This window comes from Stegastes partitus, unplaced genomic scaffold (genome assembly GCF_000690725.1).
Source record: "Stegastes partitus isolate 25-593 unplaced genomic scaffold, Stegastes_partitus-1.0.2 Scaffold835, whole genome shotgun sequence".
In the NCBI taxonomy this organism is placed as follows: Eukaryota; Metazoa; Chordata; class Actinopteri; family Pomacentridae; genus Stegastes; species Stegastes partitus.
Genome location: NW_007578566.1, coordinates 285,940 through 306,466, shown reverse-complemented (window position 1 = coordinate 306,466; position 20,527 = coordinate 285,940). Strand labels below are relative to the sequence as shown.

The 20,527-nt window shown below is 39.6% G+C and overlaps 1 protein-coding gene across 1 annotated transcript in view; it reads left to right on the top strand.

Moving 5' to 3' along the window:
• Positions 1–339: 339 nt before the first annotated feature.
• Positions 340–20,527, top strand: part of LOC103365391 (collagen alpha-1(XXI) chain) — a 68,017-nt gene continuing 47,829 nt past the window's right edge. The window contains exons 1-18 of the mRNA XM_008292819.1: positions 340–418; positions 624–760; positions 998–1,117; positions 2,304–2,420; positions 2,588–2,774; positions 3,398–3,536; positions 3,635–3,857; positions 5,495–5,668; positions 7,596–7,673; positions 7,784–7,795; positions 7,929–8,021; positions 9,226–9,279; positions 9,394–9,447; positions 10,819–10,872; positions 10,964–11,017; positions 12,233–12,286; positions 13,076–13,129; positions 14,356–14,435. Coding sequence (XP_008291041.1) covers positions 340–418; positions 624–760; positions 998–1,117; positions 2,304–2,420; positions 2,588–2,774; positions 3,398–3,536; positions 3,635–3,857; positions 5,495–5,668; positions 7,596–7,673; positions 7,784–7,795; positions 7,929–8,021; positions 9,226–9,279; positions 9,394–9,447; positions 10,819–10,872; positions 10,964–11,017; positions 12,233–12,286; positions 13,076–13,129; positions 14,356–14,435 — 1,763 coding nt within the window. The remainder of the gene's footprint in view (positions 419–623; positions 761–997; positions 1,118–2,303; positions 2,421–2,587; positions 2,775–3,397; positions 3,537–3,634; positions 3,858–5,494; positions 5,669–7,595; positions 7,674–7,783; positions 7,796–7,928; positions 8,022–9,225; positions 9,280–9,393; positions 9,448–10,818; positions 10,873–10,963; positions 11,018–12,232; positions 12,287–13,075; positions 13,130–14,355; positions 14,436–20,527) is intronic.

Sequence of the window (20,527 nt, the reverse complement as noted above, 5' to 3'; positions counted from 1 at the left end):
CCACGGTGTTGGCATGTTCTGGCACAATTCTGATCCTCAGTGGCTCCAATTTGCAACCTTCAGGACCTAAAAGATCTGCTGCAAATGTCTTAGTACCTGAACTAGAGGTGTTGTGTAGAATTCAAGCCCCAGCAGGTGGGAGATGTTTTGCTGGCATGTGAATTAGGCAGGAGTAGTTTTGACTCATTGATGTATGCTTAATTTATGTGTTAATCTGTCCAGTGAGTGTCAAATTATGTTTTCCTGGACTAAATAGTTTGATGAACAACTGGCTGAATAAGTTTTCACCCATGATTTAGGAAGGTTGGACTGGACAGAGGTGGACTCTTCTACTGAGCCATGTTGCTGTGGTCAGTATGGAGTGTAACGTTGCTACTGACTGCGCTGGAGGCTGCAGAAGAGGACGATGTCCGAGCAGGTAGGTGTTACACCGGCACACCTGAGAGAGCCCATTAAAGTGGATACCAGCGTAGCATAATATAAAACGATTGTGAACTGACCTCTTGAGTCTAAAATTTCTGAAAATTTACTTTGTATTCATCTGTATTTTAAAGTGTTCTCTTTGATAACTGTTTGCATATATTTATGTGTGTGTGTGTGTGTGTGTCCATGTGTGTACACAGGCTGCAGCACAGCCGTGAATGACCTGGTGTATATTGTTGATGGCTCATGGAGTGTTGGCTTCTCTGACTTTGACACGGCCAAGCAGTGGCTTATCAACATCACCAGTCAGTTTGACATCAGTTCCCACTACACACAGGTAATGTGATCCACTTTATGCTGTGCTGAGCTTCCCTCAAACCACTGACATCGTATTTCTCCTTTCATATTTAGCAGCATTTTTTAAACCCTATCTGAATGACACTTTGTATATGTGTCAGTTGCTAGCTTTTATGAAACATCATGTTCCTACAGATTTGTTGGCCTGTTATATGAGCTAAAGAGCATCAGCTAACCTGTATTCCACCTTCATTAGTATTGTCTGTGTCTGCTGTAGGTGGCTGTGATCCAGTATAGTGACACACCTCGACTGGAGATTCCTCTGGGGAAACATCAGGGCGGAGCAGAGCTCATCCAGGCCATACAGAGCATCACCTACCTGGGAGGAAACACACAGGCAAGACTGCATGCTTTTCCTTTGCATTACAGTTAGGACCCTGAAAATATATTCCGTCATACATGCTGATATCTTGATGCAGGTTGACACTGAACATGCACACCGTACACATATATTAGATTTTAGATTTTAGGCATAACGTATTCCATTTTATTTCATTTGCAAAATCACCAAATTAGAATGAGTTTCTACCAGAAAGAAAGAGAAAGAGATTAAGTATCCAGAACAGCGACAACGCTATTTGTGCTGCTTCATTTGACTGAACCTTGAACACATGTCTTCTCCTCCCATGACATCAATCACCTAAATGAACAAATCAATCAGGATGGGAAGAAAAATAAAGTGCTAAACTTGTTCCAAGGGTGTTGAATACATTTTCAGTTTCCCTTCTCATTTATTTGAAATAAAATGTGAGAAGAAACCATTAAAAACTGTGCAGCACATGAGCCCTGCTGCAGGGGTGTAATGGTAGAAGGGTGAGGGGAGGGCTGGATCTAATCTTGACCTCTTTAGGAGTGATTATTGTAAAGGATAAAAAGTAACACACAGCATAAAAAGATCAGTACAGAATAATGAATCCATTCAGACACAGTGTTTATAGGTGTTAAACTAGTGAAGGTTTATGACCTGATGCTTCACTACTGACTCCTACTGGTTGAGTTGGACACCTGCGTGCAGCAGGGTGGACGAGTAAAGCCTAAAATATACTATAAAATGTTGTATGCAATCTTCACTGCTTCTAGTTCTTCTTACAAAAACAAGAAACTAATAAAGTGGAACAGGCTGCGGCTGGTTATATCCACGGGTGCCAACATTCACTCAACACAGGTGCATCTGCAGCAGCATGACCACACGGCAACACCACAAGCAGAAAAATGTTCAACAAACACAGGCACGCAAACTTTGAGAAACAGAACTACAAATCTGTCCCTTTGAATTCTGTATTCTACAGCTGTATCCTGTTACATTTAGATGGTGTAATACTAAGGCTTCCCGTTTCAAAAAGAGCTTTTTTTTTTTTTTTTTTACAGGTTTATATCATTTAATTTGCACTTTGTGCTGCAGCTGCTGTTGGCTTCAATCTAGTGAACAGTCCAGTTCACACGCACATGTTCCCTCACAACGTCATGCTTTTTTTTAATTGGCCCCACCAGTGTGTCAGTAATTTTCTGACTTGTTTGTGCAGACGGGCCGGGCCATCAAGTTTGCTGTGAACCACGTGTTCTCCTCTTCTCAGCGAGCCAACCTGGTCAAGAACCGCATCGCTGTGGTGGTCACTGATGGCAAGTCTCAGGATGATGTGGTAAATGTCACTGTGCCGTTGAGTTAAACCAAGTCAAGTTTTTTTTTTTGATTGGCCCGAAATCCCAGTGGAGCTTCCACACTATGGCATTAATATGAAAGTTGCTGGTTCATACTCTCTGACGAAGGATCACTTTCACCACAGAAACCCTATTTTTTTTTCTGTAGGTGGATGCCAGCATGGAGGCTCGAGCTCAGGGTGTTACAGTATTTGCTGTGGGAGTTGGCAGTGAGATCACCACCTCGGAGCTGGTATCTATCGCCAATAAACCATCATCCACCTATGTCCTATACGCTGAAGATTACACCACCATCGACCGTATCAGAGACTCCATGGAACAGAAGCTATGTGAAGGTCAGAAAATCAAGCTAAGGACTTGATTTTTTTTTTTCTTCTTATTACGCTGTAAGGTGTGTTGGTAGAACTGTTGACAGCTGGTATTTTGCCAATGTTACCTTAGACACTGGCATTGACATGAGTTTTTAAAATTATATATCATGTTAGTCTTTTTATTTATTTTTTTTTAGCACTTTTTTTTTAGCAATTCAAAATATGAATTTCAAGCTCCTACGACTGAAAATGTAATATCCTCTGCCACATACACACACACACATAAATAAACAAATAAAGAGATACACAAAGAGAGCTGTTTTTTTTAGAGAATAGTCTTTTAAATGATCTAACAACCTGTAATGGGATATTTCTATGTTAGGACAATTAAAACGACTGTATTTAAGGCCTGGGTTGGATACTCCTCAAAGAGTTTCCTGTTGCACTATTGCAGACTTAATTTTGCTTAGTTTTTATCCAAAAATAGATGCCCTTTGTTATCTGTAAGAATACAGATCAATGTACCACCAAATAACACAGCATACTCAGAAACTGCACGACTGTTAGTTTCTGTTGAGTTGGAGGTTAGCTGTCTGAATAAATTAGTTTTTTCTTTCTAGAGTCTGTATGTCCCACACGAATCCCAGTGGCGTCTCGTGATGAGAAAGGCTTTGAGCTGATGGTGGGCATGAACATTCAGAAGAAGGCCAAGAAGATCCCTGGCTCTCTGGTTTCAGAAACAGCCTACACCCTCACTGCCTCCACTGACATTACTGAGAATACCAGGTATCATACATTCCAAATCAGTGTGTTTGATTCTGTCTTGGTTTTGCGTTATTAAAAGTACATAGATATATAATTGTTTTACTTCATCTGTCTTCTAGAGAGATTTTCCCAGAAGGCCTCCCTCCATCCTATGTGTTTGTAGCCACTGTGCGTCTAAAAGGGACTTCGAGCAAGCTGCCGTTTGACCTTTGGCGGGTGCTGTCAAAGGATAAGGAGATCCAGGCTGCAGTAACACTGAGTGGAAAAGACAAAGCTGTCACCTTCACTACGACCAGCATGACAGAAAAGGAACAGAGAGTCACCTTTAAAGCAGGCTTTCAGGTTGGTGAGGATTGAGTGTCCATAACAGATCAATATGGGAAACATTTCTCACTCTGCTACTTGCCTTTTGGCTTGGCTTTGACTTCAAAGCCCCTTTTTTGAATACGACCAAGTGTAAAAATTCCTGTCAAGAGACGTTACTGCACTTTTGCCTGTGGATAAAGCTACAAAGACTGCGTGAGCTCGACTATTCATCACAAATTATTCAGGTTGGTTGACCTTACCATGAAATTTCAGATGAGCTAAGAGGTGTAAAATCAAACCAAGACCTCCTAATGTTGAAAAAATTATATTAATTTTCCCTTCTTGGCATTGATTAAACTTTAAAAAATGAATTTATGTTAATCAAAATGACTTTCATTTTTATTTCATTAAAATAATCTCTTTATGACTAAATATGGCCTAGAAGTAACTCGACACCTTTACTACATTTAGTATGCACAGATTTATGAATATGCTAATAGGCCTCTGCCTCTGTCTTAACCATCTCCTCGACTGCTCACCTGCTCACAATATGCTGTTTCAACTTAAGCAGAGTCAAAGCTTGTTGTGAGAATCTCTCTGCTCTGCCCTCTAGTGGTCAAAAATCACTTGATGCTCCTTTAAAAAGCTCAGTTAATGCAGCTGCTTAAACCTCGTAATTCGTGATTCGTAATGTAGAAAAAAAAAGAGAAAAACGCAAAAATCACAACAGATTATACTGATGAATATACATGGCATAGTGTGCTGTGCTACTGTGAAAGAACACATTGTGTTATTGCAGCGTCTCATCCAATCTTGGGTTTCCCTTCATGTTAGTTGCTATGAATGAGCTTGACTGGGATGACTTGCAGAGGGCCAACCTAGCAGTTATTTAAATATCATCCACTGTTCGCTTCAATACGCTGCTGAAACAGAGGAGATGTAATGTGATGGAGGCCAGGAGGAGGCTCAAAGAAAATGTTTCCTGCTCTAAACCACTGACTTTCCTCAGTGGAAACTAGTTGGTGGATGTGTAGTACTTGGAACGCATGTCCCTGTTTCCATGGTAGCACAAGGTAATGATCCTGTTGGGCTCGCCAGGTTGTTTTTTCCAACGGGCATCCACCATCCTCCATCCTAGCACACACCTAGACTTTAGCGAGGAGTGCTGAACAAGGTTGTAATTATGTTGAATTTGTGTTTGCACATGTTTGATTTGATTTGGTTTGATGTGGCACGAGGTAGAGGCCTGTGATTTGTCATTTGGAGATGACGGCTGTGGCTCAGTCCCAATGAAACAATAGCTGCTCTGTTCCTCTCTCCCACTCTACGGCTTGAAAAAGTTTGTGATGGAAAAAGGAAGGAGTTCTTGGTTGTAATACTTTGCTGTTCGTAACTATTTGCGTAGTATTTAGGGAACACATTTTTGGCCTTACTGACAAAATTAGATTAAATGAACCACACATACACACACATACACATGAGGTCTGCCAACAGAAATGGAAGGCTGAGTGAAAGAGGATTTGACAAGTTAATAATTGTTTTCACATCCAACTTTGCTCATGAATGGAAGCCTGGACAAAGATGTGCTTCAGTCTCTCAGCAAATGCATCTTTATATTTGAGATAATCTTGAAAAAAGGAAGGTGTTCATGAAATATATACTCTCTCCCTCAGAGTCTGTATGATGGAAAATGGCATCAGCTTAAACTCCTGGTGAGGCCACGTCACGTCACTGGTTTCCTTGACGATCAGCAGATCCAGGAGGTCATGTTGGACCCAGTGGAGCCCATTTACATCAATGGGGAGACACAGGTGTCTAAGAGGCGAGGAACGAGCGTCACTGTACCTGTGAGTATCCAATCACGTCTAAATAATGCTGCAACTAAGAAGTCCATTGCAGGTCATCACTTGCTTGAAAGAACATGAGTTGTTTTGAGCAGATTTAAAGAATATTAATAGTTTAGATTTAGGAGATGTTCAATATTATTACATTGTTTTATACTGAATGTCTTTGACACATTGATCATTTGCCCAGTAAAGACCTGGTAGTGGAGAAACATTACTGATTCTCAGTCCACTACAGTTTTGGTATTGGTTGTTGATATTCGGTTCAGTCCATGAAAAAACTGAAAGAGTGAAATTTACATATAATAAGAGAATGAAGAAGAGGACTTATTGTACGTGTTCACAGGATCTGTCATTTCTGTGCTTCCCATTGATTGTCTATGTAAGCAGCCATGCAGTGCTTTCTGGTAGGAGACTGAGGGTTGGCTACTTAATGTGAAACAGTGGCGCCCAGCAACCACGTGATACCTCTGGAAAAACTTTTTAACTATCTGTTGTGGAAAATAAAATAAATAAAAACAGATCTAGCAGCAGCATGGCTTATGTCTTGCCTCTAATGGTTTTAGAAACACATTTTGACGCAATGTATTTGTATTATAAACACACACACACACACACACACACACACACACACACACACACACATACATATGTAGGCTTCTGAACAAGCCGCCATATTGGCGTGGTTTGAAATCCAGAAGCCGCCAGCCCATGAGTAAAGCATTCTTCCAATCAGGTGTAGCCACTGTTTACGCAAGTGTATGAGGGTGTCGCCTCTTATGGTTTCCTGTTGGAAAACACCTGTCAATCATCTGTCATCACTGCCTTGTCCCACGCCTATTAAGCGTCCAGTGTTGGCAAGTGGCATGACCCCTCGCATCCAAAAGCGCCACTGCAGACTCTTATCATTATGCCAGTGTTTTACTTTCTGTGTCCAGATTTTGTGCACCCATAATTTGTAGACGACAGTACAAGGGCAACAGTGTGCATGACCGGACTAGATAGATACAACCTAACGTACATGTATGGATGAAGTCTTCAAGAGTGGACTGTCATAAGGTAGAAAATAGAATAGAGGGTTAAAATGTACAGACACCTACAGACACTACAGATGAGCAGCTGTTGGTTTTACACTACTTTTCTAGTGTGCTGGAGTCCACTTGGAGACTCCATTCCATGTATGTTTAGTAAGTCATAACTATGTGTTCTGCTACTGTTGAGCATGCGTGTTATTGGCCTTGTCATTGTGCTGATTGACTGTGCAGACACAAACTTAGGGCTGAACACAGATGTCGAACCTTCACAGAACCCTCTGGCCTAATGGCAAGAACATGTCTGAGTTGTCGGAAGTACAATCAAGACTTTAATAGCAATTTGCACAATGGTAATTCTAAAGTTTTCTGTAAAATATTCTTTTGTAGCCTAATAATACATCCGTGTGTAACAACTACAGCATGATGGTTTTGTGCATGTGTGCAGCAAGGTTGAGGTTGGGGAAAGGCTATGGTCTTGATTAAATATATAAAAACTAAACAAAGTTAAACTGATGCTAGAGTTGCTGTGAATTGAATAGAAGGATAGTACAACTTTGATGTAGTATACATTGCTTTATTTATGTCCTGAACCGGGATGAAGAATAAACTGATGTCCTACTGTCTAAATAATTATGTCTGTATCACATTTCTCATGAATCCGGTGTTAGTGTCTGTTATAATCACTAAGGTACCAGACGGCTATTGATTTAATGCATGATGTTAGAGTTCAGACTTCATAAAAGTTATGAGAATATATGCACTTCATTATTGATGTTTATGACTAAAAATAAAAGAGATATTACACCAAATACCAGCTACATGACATCTATATGTATACCAGTGAGATGTCTGTTGACAGTCAGTAATGGAATTTTTTTTACATTCTTTTGATTCAGGTGGAGATCCAGAAGCTGCGTCTGTACTGTGATCCTCATCAGAGTGAGAGAGAAACAGCTTGTGAAATCTACTCTGTGGTAAGAGCATCCGTCTGTACTTTGCAGTCTGTATATAGCTGCATTTTAAGGCTGCAATGATAATAACCAAAATTTTTCTGTCTTTCTCTCTCTCTCTCTCTGATATACAGGATGATGAAAGGGTAAGGGTGAATTCAGTCTTGTTTCTCACACATTTTAATCTGTTGAAAATGTTTAGCCACGGAGGTGAAGGATTGTAAAGGTAATATAACTGTCACTAACTCTGTTAATCTTGATGCATTTTTGTATCCTCAGTGTCCTCTGAATCGAACGGCCACAGCAGAAGAAGAAGAAGACTGCAACTGTGTAGTCGGCCCACCAGGGCAGCGTGGCCCGCCAGGACGCATGGTAACACAAACACATACACCTATGTGCACACACACATTTAAATTATTACTTGTTCTCTCACCTCTCTAGCAGTTTTGACCCTCAAATGTACAATTGGTTGTACAAGTGGACACCTTATTGGTCTACTCACTGTGCCGATGTGTGTATATGTGATCAGTTGTCTTACTATAAGCCAAATTATTACGACTGATTTATCTGAGTAGTTAAATACAAAATGTACCGCTTGTTTCCACACATAATCTTTCTTTCTTCTTCACTTTTTTGTTGCAACAATCATCAGTTCCACACTGTGTCATTACACTGCTCCACAGTGGTACATGCTATATGGAAAGGGAGGAGAGACCACAACTGGCAAATTGCAAACTAGGAAAATGCTAGCTTGTATGTATTTGATGTGGATTTGGTGCATCAAACCAAAAACATATATATCATGACTTCACTCTGCTTCATTCTGCTAATGACCTCTAATACTGTGTGGTTGTAATGACTCACTTCTAATGAGTCACTGTAGTATTTGTTCAGCCGGGGAGATTTCTGGAAAGTGTTTGAAAGGTTCTTTCAACATACTGTGCAGTTCTTTTGCAGAAAAATACAAAAAAACACAAAAAACAAATCAATGTTCAAGCCTGATATTTATTTGTATCTTCAAATTAGTTGGACATGTTTTCTGCAGGCTCCACTATGTTCCTGACCAAAGACCTAAACAGTTGCTTAGACTGAAAATACTGCAACAAAAGATTTTGTTTACAAGGATTAAACTTAATTTAAATGAACTGATTTCAAACCTCTGTTGCTCTACATCAGTAAAACTTATCAGACATTACATTGTTAGCTTCAGCTGTTTGGTTTTGGGTGTGTTATGTCACCTGCTTTGTGAAAGGTATCTGTGGACAGATGTGGAAGTTAAATTGAACAATTAAATGCACTTCTTCTAAGTGTCACAATATAAAGAAAGGAACAAATATGACAGAACTAAAGAAGGTAAATGATCACCAAATCATTACAAGTCATTGTGAGGGGAAGTGTTTGTACCAGATTTCATGGCATTTCATCCAAGAGTTGTTGACATATTTTACTGAGGGTCAAAGTAGTGGATGAAGCAGGAAATATGTATTAAGTTAAGCCTTGTAAGTAGCCATCAGGACAATGGTCTAATGTCAAAACAATGCTCTTGTAGTCATGATGGAGTGTTTTTATCACACAGGGCTTCCGAGGGGAGAAAGGGAGAGAGGGGCCACCAGGACCTGACGGTAAGCCTGTAAGTGCTAATAAATTTCTACACTTCTTTCCTTTCACCATTTCATCGACCTGCCACCAGTCTTTAGGATATCTGCTGTCTGAACATAATTGAATTATATTGTCTGTGTCTCAGGGTAAAGAAGGGAAGCCTGGTGATCTGGGCCCTCCTGGATTACCAGGGATCAAGGTAAGAAGATTGTGCATTCTAATACCTTTGAATACCCACTCTGCAATAATCACTTTCTCCTCCTTTAACCCTTGTACCTGTCTTATTCACCCTTTACATCCTTCCTTTATGGCACACTATCCATCAGTTTGGTTGTGTCTCTTGATATGCTGATGATAACCAGCTTTATGTGTTTGTGAATCATCTCATGGAGCTTAGTGCCTCTATATCTAACAGGTGTTGCTAGTCTTGACTACTTTGAGCATCTCTATTCTTTTGCAAGCCAAGAATCTGTAGCTCAGTTACAACTTGTCCAAATGTTTGCTTTGTAGTTACTAACTAAAAGCCCACAGTGTGCCTAATTATTGTGTTTTTATTGTGATATCAGGCAATCTCTGGTTAGATGCAGCAGTTAATCCAAGACAATTTTCTTTTCAAGGAGACAGTGAAGTCACCTTACCTGTAACTAGATATTACTCTAGTGACTGTTTCAGTATGTTAGCCTCAATATGCTGGCTTGCCAAAAATCTGTGTATTCAGTTTGAGGACTTGGCTCCACCATGTTGTATATCAGTGTGTTGCTGGTCCCATCAGACCAATAGACCTCTCAAGTCTTTAGAACAAGGTCTTCTGGTGGTAGCCAGTTCAAAATTTTACAGTTTCTGATGATAAAGCTTTATCTGTCCTGGATACCAGATTATGGAACAGTCTTCCTCTTCGAAGGAAAATGTCAATCCTCAACACTAGGAGTTTTCAAATTCTGAAACTGTTGGTGTCCAATTAGACAAAAACAAGATAACTATATTCCTATGATGCAGTGGTGTATGTATGATTCAGTGATTTGCTGTGGGCTATGACTCAAGCCCTGTGGTTTACGGCTATATTTTTTTTGGACATTTTGGCAAATTAGCACCATTAAGAGCATGCTGAATTAGCAGTTAGGAGTTCTTGTTTACAGAGCACCCACAGACATGATGACAACTATTACTGGATTACATTCATACTGGAAAAACAAACAAACAAACAAAAAACACTTTAAAAAGTAATGATTCAGGTAAACTCTTCAAGGAATGAGGACTATTTGAGTTTTTCTAAAATGCATTTATGGACATTTATCCACAGTGGACATCTAACATAATGACATCCTTGGGAAATATAAATTACACTGCTATATAAAAATAAATGAAGCATGTCTGCAAATTCAGATTTGACTGAATTATGACCCTGAGAAGAAGTAGCTTATGTAAGAAATTTAGCTTAAAAACATCATGGGAACGTATTACGAGCCATAGAAGGGGCTTACTAACTAATATTCTATGCAGCTTATATCAGTGAGTGAAATTCTGTCATATGTTGTATACTCTTAACAAGTGTTTTCCCTCCACTGGGCAGGGTGAAGATGGCCCTGAAGGATTAAGAGGGGAGCCTGGTCTTAAAGGTAACAAGGTGAGTCTCTAAAGAAGCATATTCTTTAGTGTTGTCTTTTTCTAATTTGCTTCCAGTACTGACAGTAATTTATTCTATTGATACTGCCCAGGGAGACAGAGGGGAGCCTGGCTTACTGGGAGAACAAGGTCCCCCAGGACCCAAGGTGAGACTAATCCCAAAAATGCTTTTGGGGGATTTCTTTTTGTTTTGTTTTTGTTCTCCTAACCCTCAGGGGTCTTGGCTACAGTTTTCAGATTTAAACATATCTTATACTGTATCTTGCTGCCATCTATACTATTTAATAGACAATTAAAACATTGTTAAGTATGTCTGTATCTTGTTCTGATAACCAATTTCTGTCCAGGACTAACTTTTCTAACAGTTCTTTTAGTAAAGCTGTTAGTGGGTGTTCTGATCACAAGATACATCTCTGTAGAGCATTTTTCAGGGCTGTTTTAAGGGGAGAAAAAGTACCTTCTCACACACTGCTTAGTGACCTTGAAAAGCTATTGTGCGGGTCTGCACTGAAATGATTGGTTCATCTCAGAAAAGACAAATACTGATAGATTAAACATAAAGAGAACGACAGTGCAGTTTTTTTCTGCCCTCTCCATGTCCTCTGCCAGTAGCAATCTTCTCCTCTCTAACATCTCCCTCACGATACAGGCCTAACAAACCTCCATTGTTCTATTTCCTACATACTCATTCAACTGCAATTTGTCGTTGGTTTGGCCCTTGGATATGACATTGTGAATATTTGCGCTGCCTCAAGTCTGTCCAGAGTTCCTTCCATGAAAAACTTTATGGGTTCAGAATTATAGATTAGATATAAAATGGTCACTATTTTCGATATCACATGATTTAATTTGACCAACTACATTTTTTGTATTACCCAAAGGGGTGGCACAGTGCTGTGGTGGTTGGCACTATGGCCTCACAGCTAGAAGGTCGTGGGTTTGCTTCCCAGCCTGGGGTCTCTCTGTGTGGAGTTTGCATGTTCTCCCTGTGGCTGACATGCAGGTTAATTGGTGATTCTGAATTGTCCGTAGGTGAGTGTGCTTGGTTGTCTGTCTCGCTATGTTGCCCTGTGATGAACTGGTGACCTGTCCAGGGTGTCCCCTGCCTTCGCCCTAAATCAGATGGAATAAACTCCAGCCCCCCCGCAACCCTACAGAGGAATAAGCACTGTATAGATAATGTTAGATAAACAATACCTCAGTGGGTGTCTTTGGATAACCCACTTGGATTCTGAACATTTTAGTGTTCTGATGACAAATTAAAAGGATAAAACACAGAGAGTGGTGGTTTAAAATGATCATATAAATGTTGAATATATTAAAGGTTACTACAAAATATGAGCAGCTTTCTTTGTATGCAGGGTCTTCCTGGTGAGAGAGGTGAGCCAGGACCTCCAGGAGAAGCTGGACCAATGGTAAGATCCAGTTCTATTCAGTGTTCATGTGTCTACATTAAGCAGCTTAATCAAAGCTCACATGATGTAAAAGAGTCAAATCTCATTGGTTAGTTCATTAAAAAATGTGAACATCAAACAATTCTGCTGCTGTTAGGGATCTATTCTCTGCACTACTATTCTTCAAGAATAGTAGTGCAGAGAGCGGATCCCTAATTATGACATGCTATAAATGTCAACCCCTTCAGATGCACACCTGTGTCACCCGGTGGAAAAATCTATAAAATCCACACAAAAGCCTTAAGATCTAAAAATGGCACCAAGATATATCAGATGTTCAACTGCATCATTATATCTGCAAAAAAAAAACACAACTAAGTTTGTATGTAGGACATCAGGGGGCAGCGTCTGGTGTGTTTGATGCAAAGGAACATTTTAAATAGAAACAGCACCAAAGGAATTTACATCAGAGGAATGTACCACATGTGAAAATGTTTACAACTTTATAGCAAAATACAATCTGCTGATGCTTGTGGTGGACCACCTGCCTTCACTTTTACTACACATATGCTGATGGCAATATTCTTTAAAAAAAAAACAAAAAAACATCCGTCTTTATACGTCTGGAAGAAATCAGTGTGATAAACAGATGTATAGACAGACATGTAGGTTATGTTTTGTGTGCGTGCAAAGTGTTTGCAGTTTTATCAGAGCAATGTTTGAAGTGAGACAGATAGTTAGTGTCATAGTGCTGGATTTCCTGCTGGTGCTCCACATTGCCTCTCAGAATATGTTTTATTGTCCACCCAGGGGGAACCAGGACCAAGAGGCACCGGTGGAGTAGTTGGACCACCAGGACTAAAGGTTAGTGCAGACTGCAGCTCCTGTAAGATCAGGTGGAAGACATATACATGACATGGCCTAAAATATGTACAAATGTGAAGAAACACTCCTTGATTGCTAAACATCTAGCGCCAAAACCGTAGGCATTAATTGTGTATGCAGCGACAATAGCCTCTTTTCTTCTGGAAAAGCTTTCTTCAGATTTCTGCACCTGGCTGCAGGGATTTGCTATCATTCAGCCTCAAGCGCAGGAGTGAGATCCTGCACTGATGTTGGGTGATATGGTCTGATTTGCACGTTGTGTTCCAGCTTATCACAAATGCATTGGATAGGGTTCAGATCAAGGCTTTCTCCACGCCAGTCAAATACTCTGGTAAAGCATGGGTTTTCTAGCTTTAGGTGGAAGGAAACAGAAATGGGCCTTCTCCAACTGAAACAAACTGCTGAGTAAGTGTTGAAATTGAAGCAAATATTTACATCCTTGTATACACATAAACTACACTGCTGGAGTGTTTTAAAGTCTGTGCTTATTCACCTCTACCAGACAGTGAAACAACGCCACAGATATCAGCAGTTTATGGTGTTTTTCATTTGTTAGAAGACACATCATTTGCAAAATAAGCAGCCAATGCCATGGCTGACCTTTCCCACCTTGAAACTGCTGTGGCCCAGTGACCATCTCAAAAATTCGGATAATATGGAAAAAAAATACGGATTCAAGCTTCTGGAGTTTTATACGTAACACATCTGAGGAACCAATCCTCTCAACTTGCAGGGTGAAGCTTTCTGTATCATTATTCTGATGAGCGGTGACAGCGGCAGGGACAAGGTAGATCTGCACATTCAAGAGGACGGTGTTGAGTTAAACTTTTGTAAGGAATTCATGGATAAACCTAAAATTGCAAGTTTGATACTTAGGGGTTAAATCAATTAAGATTATATTAGCTTCTTATGTACTCATGTATAACACTGTAAATCTAAAAACACCCCCCCTCTTTTGTCACTCAATGAAATTAACACCACTGCAGCAGAGCGGGCCATAAGCATACAGCGTATGAGATGTTCTCCTGTGGCAACTTGACTGTGACTAAATGAAAGAGCACATGCACACATCTGCAGGCATGTGAGTACGCCCACCAGCTACAAGTGTGCGATGCTATTCTGAGTCTTCTCTGAACTCCGGTTTGACTTGGCTGCTCAGTAATTTAGGACTCTTCCTGTTATCATAATAAACTACTTTCCCCCAGAATCTGGAAGTGTTCTACACCAACTGGAAGCTGCTGGTGCACAGTTGGTGTCCATATGTGGCTGTGAGTGTGGGGGAGTGGTAAATGTATTTAGGAAAGACAGTAAGGAACTAACTGGTGAGTTACATCAGAATGACAAGCAACAGCTGCTAATCAGCTACCACTGGAGCCAGAGTGTTCCCTGTCGAGGAACCAGTCTTCCTAAGAATCTTTTTTTCAAGTGAATAAGCATGTTTCTCAAAGTGCTGAGCTTTTAAATACTTTATGTGTCTGCAAAACATTTACTTTGCTTGTTTTACTTTCTGTTTTACTAAAATAAAACAGAAATTGTCAATGATATGATTTCAACGATGAGATGGGACATGAGCTTGACCCTTGACCTTGAAATGTGTTGTACACCTAGCCCCGGGTAGGAGACAAGGGGTGGCCATGGCCGTCAAAGATTTCATATTATTGTCAATGTATAGACAATATAAAAGTGAATCTGTTTTTTCTGAAAATAAAGAATGGGTAGTCTATATGTATTTTTATTAGTTAAAGTGTGTATGATTTAAGTTTATCTGGGGATTTAGTTGAAGCTCCTGCACAGACTGTTAAGACTGTAGGAATGAAAGTTACTTTGTAGGACTCTGTAAATAATTAGTACAATGGCTGAACAATAAACCCTGACCCAGAACCCAGAAAAGGAAACTAACAGTGTGATGTCTTAACTAAAGCCAATGACCCAGCCTCCACCCAGATCTCCTCACCCTGACCTCCTTGTGCTATGAAAACTTCAAAATACATTAGACCTTAAAGGTACTAATTGATATTTTAAAAAATGCATATAAAGAGTTGAGACCGCACAATAACATAAATAACTTAGCATATTATTGCTTTGAAGGAGATTACTAATGATGCAGTCATTTCACTTATCAGTCCGTGATAATAAATAAAGTATTTGCTCAAGTCATGTACTCAAGTATGAGTTTGTGGTATTTATTTAGTATTCATAGTATTTTAAATAACCAAATTACTGTATACAGCACAGTGAAATGTGCTAGGGACTATCTAGCCTGCCAGATGGTTGACTTATCAGCAGTTCCTGGAAGAAGCTGGTGACTGGAGCTGCATCATAGATGCCGCAAAGCCAACAAACAGAAAGAATTTGTTCCTACAACAGAGTCAGGGAACACTGAACGTTCTAATGATTAACAGGAATTGGTCGGCCTTTAACAAAACACAGCAACATACTGCGTGATATAAGGACTCGCTGCTTGTTGAGTGTAAATCAGGGTTATAAGGGTAGAATTTATTGATGTTTTCAGACAGTGTGTTGAACAATGTGGCTCTAAATGCAGCAGTAATTAACGAATACTGACCTTATGATAAGATTTTAGTCTAATAAAGAAACACTGAGATATTCATTCTGACACTGAACCTCCCTGTGTGCTTTCCCTGCCATGATGTTGCAGATCAGATGCTATAGGTTTCACATGAATCAATTTTTCCTCAACATTGACCAAACTTTGGTTAAAAGATGCTGCAGCAAACACATAAAGTATTGTGGATGCATTTATTTGAAGTATTTTCGGTGCGCATGTTTGTTTTTCTAATATTTGAGAACATCTCACATGGACATTTATTTTGGAGCAGTCGGAACATAAATACACCACAGATGAGCTCAAGTTGAACAAAGTTTTAATTCATGTCACACACAAGAAGTAAACTGAGCAAAGCAGTTCCGTCCTTCTGCTGCCACAGTTACGGAAACGTGGACTTCTTGAGGCTCACTTCACTGAGGCAGAAACTATTACACATGGCTTCCTTGGAGAAAACATGTTGGACAATAAGCTGTTGTCAAAGACTTCTATAACGGTGTTAGATTTGCCTGTGTTCCACATTTGTACTGAACTGACTTTGCCAATAGCTTTTACAGACAAACAAATTTGTGCACCACTGAGGTGCTTAGATGTGTTTGTTCTCCTGTTTAATGCCAAAATAAAGAATTTTAAGTCACAACTGTGGCTGGATTGACCTCCCAAAGGGGTTGTGGAGCAAAAACTTGCTACATATTGCTACTATACATGCAAGTTTTAATAATTCCACAGACACCAAAATCCAACCACTGGTCTACAGACAACACAGATAACATTTACTGGCAACAATTTTTTATAATTTCAAATAAAGCCTTCTAGTACAAGCATCTCAGATGTGAATCCTTGGCAATTTCTCAGTTTCCTATGACAATAAACCCTTATTATGTCTTTGTGTTGACTGTCAAGCAACAGAATGAATATTCTTTTTTACTTTATTTGACAGTTATGCTGCAGCTGAAAAGTTCTTTTACTGTAACTAACTGTGGCAACTAACACTTTGCCCATTTCCACTAATTACTACTACTGTTAATAACATTTCTTCCTGAAAACTGCAGCTAAACATTTTTGTTTAGAAGTCCTAAATACATTTTCAAGGAAATTAGCTGGAAAAAGAGAGGACCTGTAAAATAAGGTGACACCCAATAATTTCCTAAACAAATACATCCCTGTTCTTAACCAAACCACTTTCCACAACCTTAACCACATCATAAGTACACAAACTCCAACACAGTCTCCACAGCAGTTGTGCTTCCTTTAAAACATACTTAGCAAATCTGTTTTCTGCCATCTAAACATAATCTTTTGCAGACGTTGTTGGGTGAAGAGATCAAAGATCCACTTACTCAGTGTTTACATGGACATGAGTATTCTGTATTGAAGGCTTATCCCTTCTTTGATCATGTTCTGGGTATGCTGTTGACATGGAACATAGAAATCTGATTCTGCACATCGTGGTATACATGATAAATATCAGTATCCTGGCTTCTGACTTCTGCATTCTTTTTGTGCAGGCATGTATGATTTAGAAATAGTTAACCCAACACTTCAGTAGTTGTTAACCTTCAAGTAACTGAACTGGGGCTGTAGAAGAACGACCCACTCTGGCTCATAGCAGGAACATACGCTATGACATAGCAAAATCAAGTTGCAATTATGTTAGCTTCTCCACTTTAGTAGCACTAATGTGAGAGAAGAGCAACAGGAAATACTCCTTTCTTCCATCCATCCACTTTCTTTCATTTATCTGGGATCAGGTCGTAGTTGCAGCAGACAAAGGGGAGCATTCTAAAAGTCTCTCACCTCAGCAACATTTTCCAGTTTCTGCTGGAGTATCCTAAGATGTTCCCAGACCGGATGATGTATGTTATCCATCCAGTGAGTTCTGGGTCTACCTGAGGTCTCCCATTGCCCAGGAACATCCTAATCAGATGATCTTATCAACTAAACTGGCTCCTTTCTGATGGAGCATTTCTACTCTGAGCTCCCTGCGTGTCTAAGCGTCCTACCCCATCTCTAAGGTTGAGCTCAGCCATCCAAAAGAGGAGTCTCATTTTGCTCGCTTGTATCCACAAACTCTTTCTCTGGCTGCAAGCTTATGACCACAGGTGAAGGTTGAAAATGTAGATCGAGTGGTAGATGACCATGTAAGTCCAGTACACCCCCAACCCAGACAAAGCACTCCACAAGTTTTTGCGGAGAAGGATGGCCTCAGACTTGGAGGTTCAGACTCTAACCCCTTCCACTTGACACTTCACTTCATGAAGGTCATGGCTTAATGAAGTCAACAGAACCACATTATCTGCAAAAAGCAAAGATATGACTCTAAGGGTTCCCAAACTGGACAACTTCTTCATCCTGGCTGGGCTTTCAGAGCCTGTTCATGAATATGACAAATAGAAGCAAGGACATGGGACAAACTTGGAGGAGTCCAAGTCAGTTAGACTCCACCGAGAAATATTCATGTCCTTCATTTCAACTGGTGTCAGGCTGTCAGTTTTACCAGCACATAGGACCATGGATCAGGGGTTGAAGACAGATCATTTTAACTAGTAGCATTCACTTGTCGTGTTTCTTCACTATTTTTCACTTTGCATGTTGGGAAATTGATAACCTGTTGCCTGCAGAGTTTAATTAGTCAGCATATCAATGTTTTCTCATTACCAAAAGACAGAATTTTTTTTATTGTTCCAAAAGCGAGGTGCTTTCACAGCTTTCATCTGCGTTTTTCTCATGACAGAATTCAGACACAAGAATAACGTGTATACATGCAACTGTATCCCGGCTAGTTCCAGCTGGAAGATTCAGGCTTCTCAAATCCTGTATCCATGTAAATATACTCAGTGATGACGCAGAACTTTTGACTGAATTTCATTCTTGCAGTTAAAGACTCTGAACCTGAACGTGGAGTGGTTGAGTTTATGTCTGTATAGTCTGTGATCAGGGCTGTAACTACAGCACTGCATAAAGGTTTTTTTTCCTCTGCATTGTTGGTGGGAATTTGGGAATTCTAATGACCCGGGGAGGAGTTTACATTCCACAGTCACCGCATGGTATATTATTTTAAGTGGCTGATTCAGTCAAATAGCACTGAAAGCATTAGAGATATAACTGAGAAATGCTTACTAACAACCTGAATGAATTGCTACATAGGAGACTGTCTTATCTGAATCATTCCTGAACACTGTTGTGCAGAGCAGTTCTCATACAACTTCCAGGGAGTGAACACCCACTGATAGTACAGTAGTGGAAAAAAAAAAAAACACAACAAAAAAAACAGATGTGTACCAAATTAGCTCTCAGTGTGGTCACCGCCTGAGGAAGCCTCGCTCATCAACTGTAAAGAATCTCTGTTCCCCGAGCCATGACAGCTCCATTGAATGTTAATGAGCCCTAAACTTAGATATACTGTATAAGGCTTCAGGCTGTCAGCGTAGCCTTTAATCACACACATAAATCTGCTGTCTTTAAGCATCATACTGTACAGCAACTTTCAAACAATCTAAGATTTGATGTTTCACACCCAAGTGTAGTAAGTTCAAAATTATCAGCTTTGTGGTAGATGTAGGTCTCTTATTATCAGGCGCTGACTTTCCTACACCCAAAATTATGGAATTTTAGATGCAGCTGTGTGAGGTTTTCATGTCACAGAGAGATAACGATACTGCATATCACATGTTGCTTCCCTGTAATTACTAATCGTATAACTGTTATCTCTGAGGAAACCTTTGAGAAGAATTTTAGTGTTTAAAATGGGGAATTTTCCGTAATCTGTTTGTTTGAGAAACCATAAATACCACGAGCAAAAATGTGTTATCAAGGCCAAAGAAGCTGTCAAGGTTCCCTAAATCATGCTGCTTATAGGAGCAAACAGATGACAATAGTCTTCCTATACAAATCAAAAGGACGCCAGCGTGCGCTTAGGTTGGATTTATTTTTAACCCCAATGCTTGTAATTTAGAAACAAGTTCAGAGACCTCCTAAATATATATGTAAGTTACAACTTCTCCATCCCTCAGGCTGGTAGACCTCCAAATCATCAGTTGTTCACCACAGGGACAGATGTACTGAGCCACCCGGGGGTCTCGTGGTTGGGAAGGAAAACAGTGATGTGGTAAACCAGGAACACAAATTAATAAAGTCAGTGCTCACGTAAGGAACAGAAAGGAACACTGTGAAGGTAAAGAATATTCAGGTGGAACTTAGTCAATAATGGCTTAAAAAACAGACTAAAAATTAAGCTATCAGAATGTAATCATCATTATTTCTCAGAATAAAACCTGGATATTGGATTAAAAGCATAGTTATGAAATTACGCATGCAGCTACCAATATTTTGTAGTTAGTTATCATGAATGAAAGCAATTGTTGACTGAAATAATTCAAAAAGCTCATTATTTTGTAACTGTTTTTGTAGTATGGCACATAATCAAATCATTTCCTAAGAAATTCTATTTATAAGGCACATATAAAAACAACGAGATTAAACCAAAGTGCACATTGTGAAAAAGAAATTTTACATATGTCATGTTTGTATTTACATTTCGTACAAATATTTAAATTTATATATATATATATATTTATTTTTTTTGCAATTATAATTGTAAGAAACTCAGAGTACATTTTTCATTTTAAAGGTTTCTTTTAGTGATTTTCTCTCAATGTAAACACGTACAAATATAGGTTCATATTCTGGTATGTTTTAAATTTGGGGGTTTATAACTTGGGCTGCAAGGTGGTGCAGTTGGTAGCACTGTTGCCTCGCAGCAACAAGGTCGCTGGTTTGCATCCTGGTGGGGGCACTGGGATCTTTCTGCG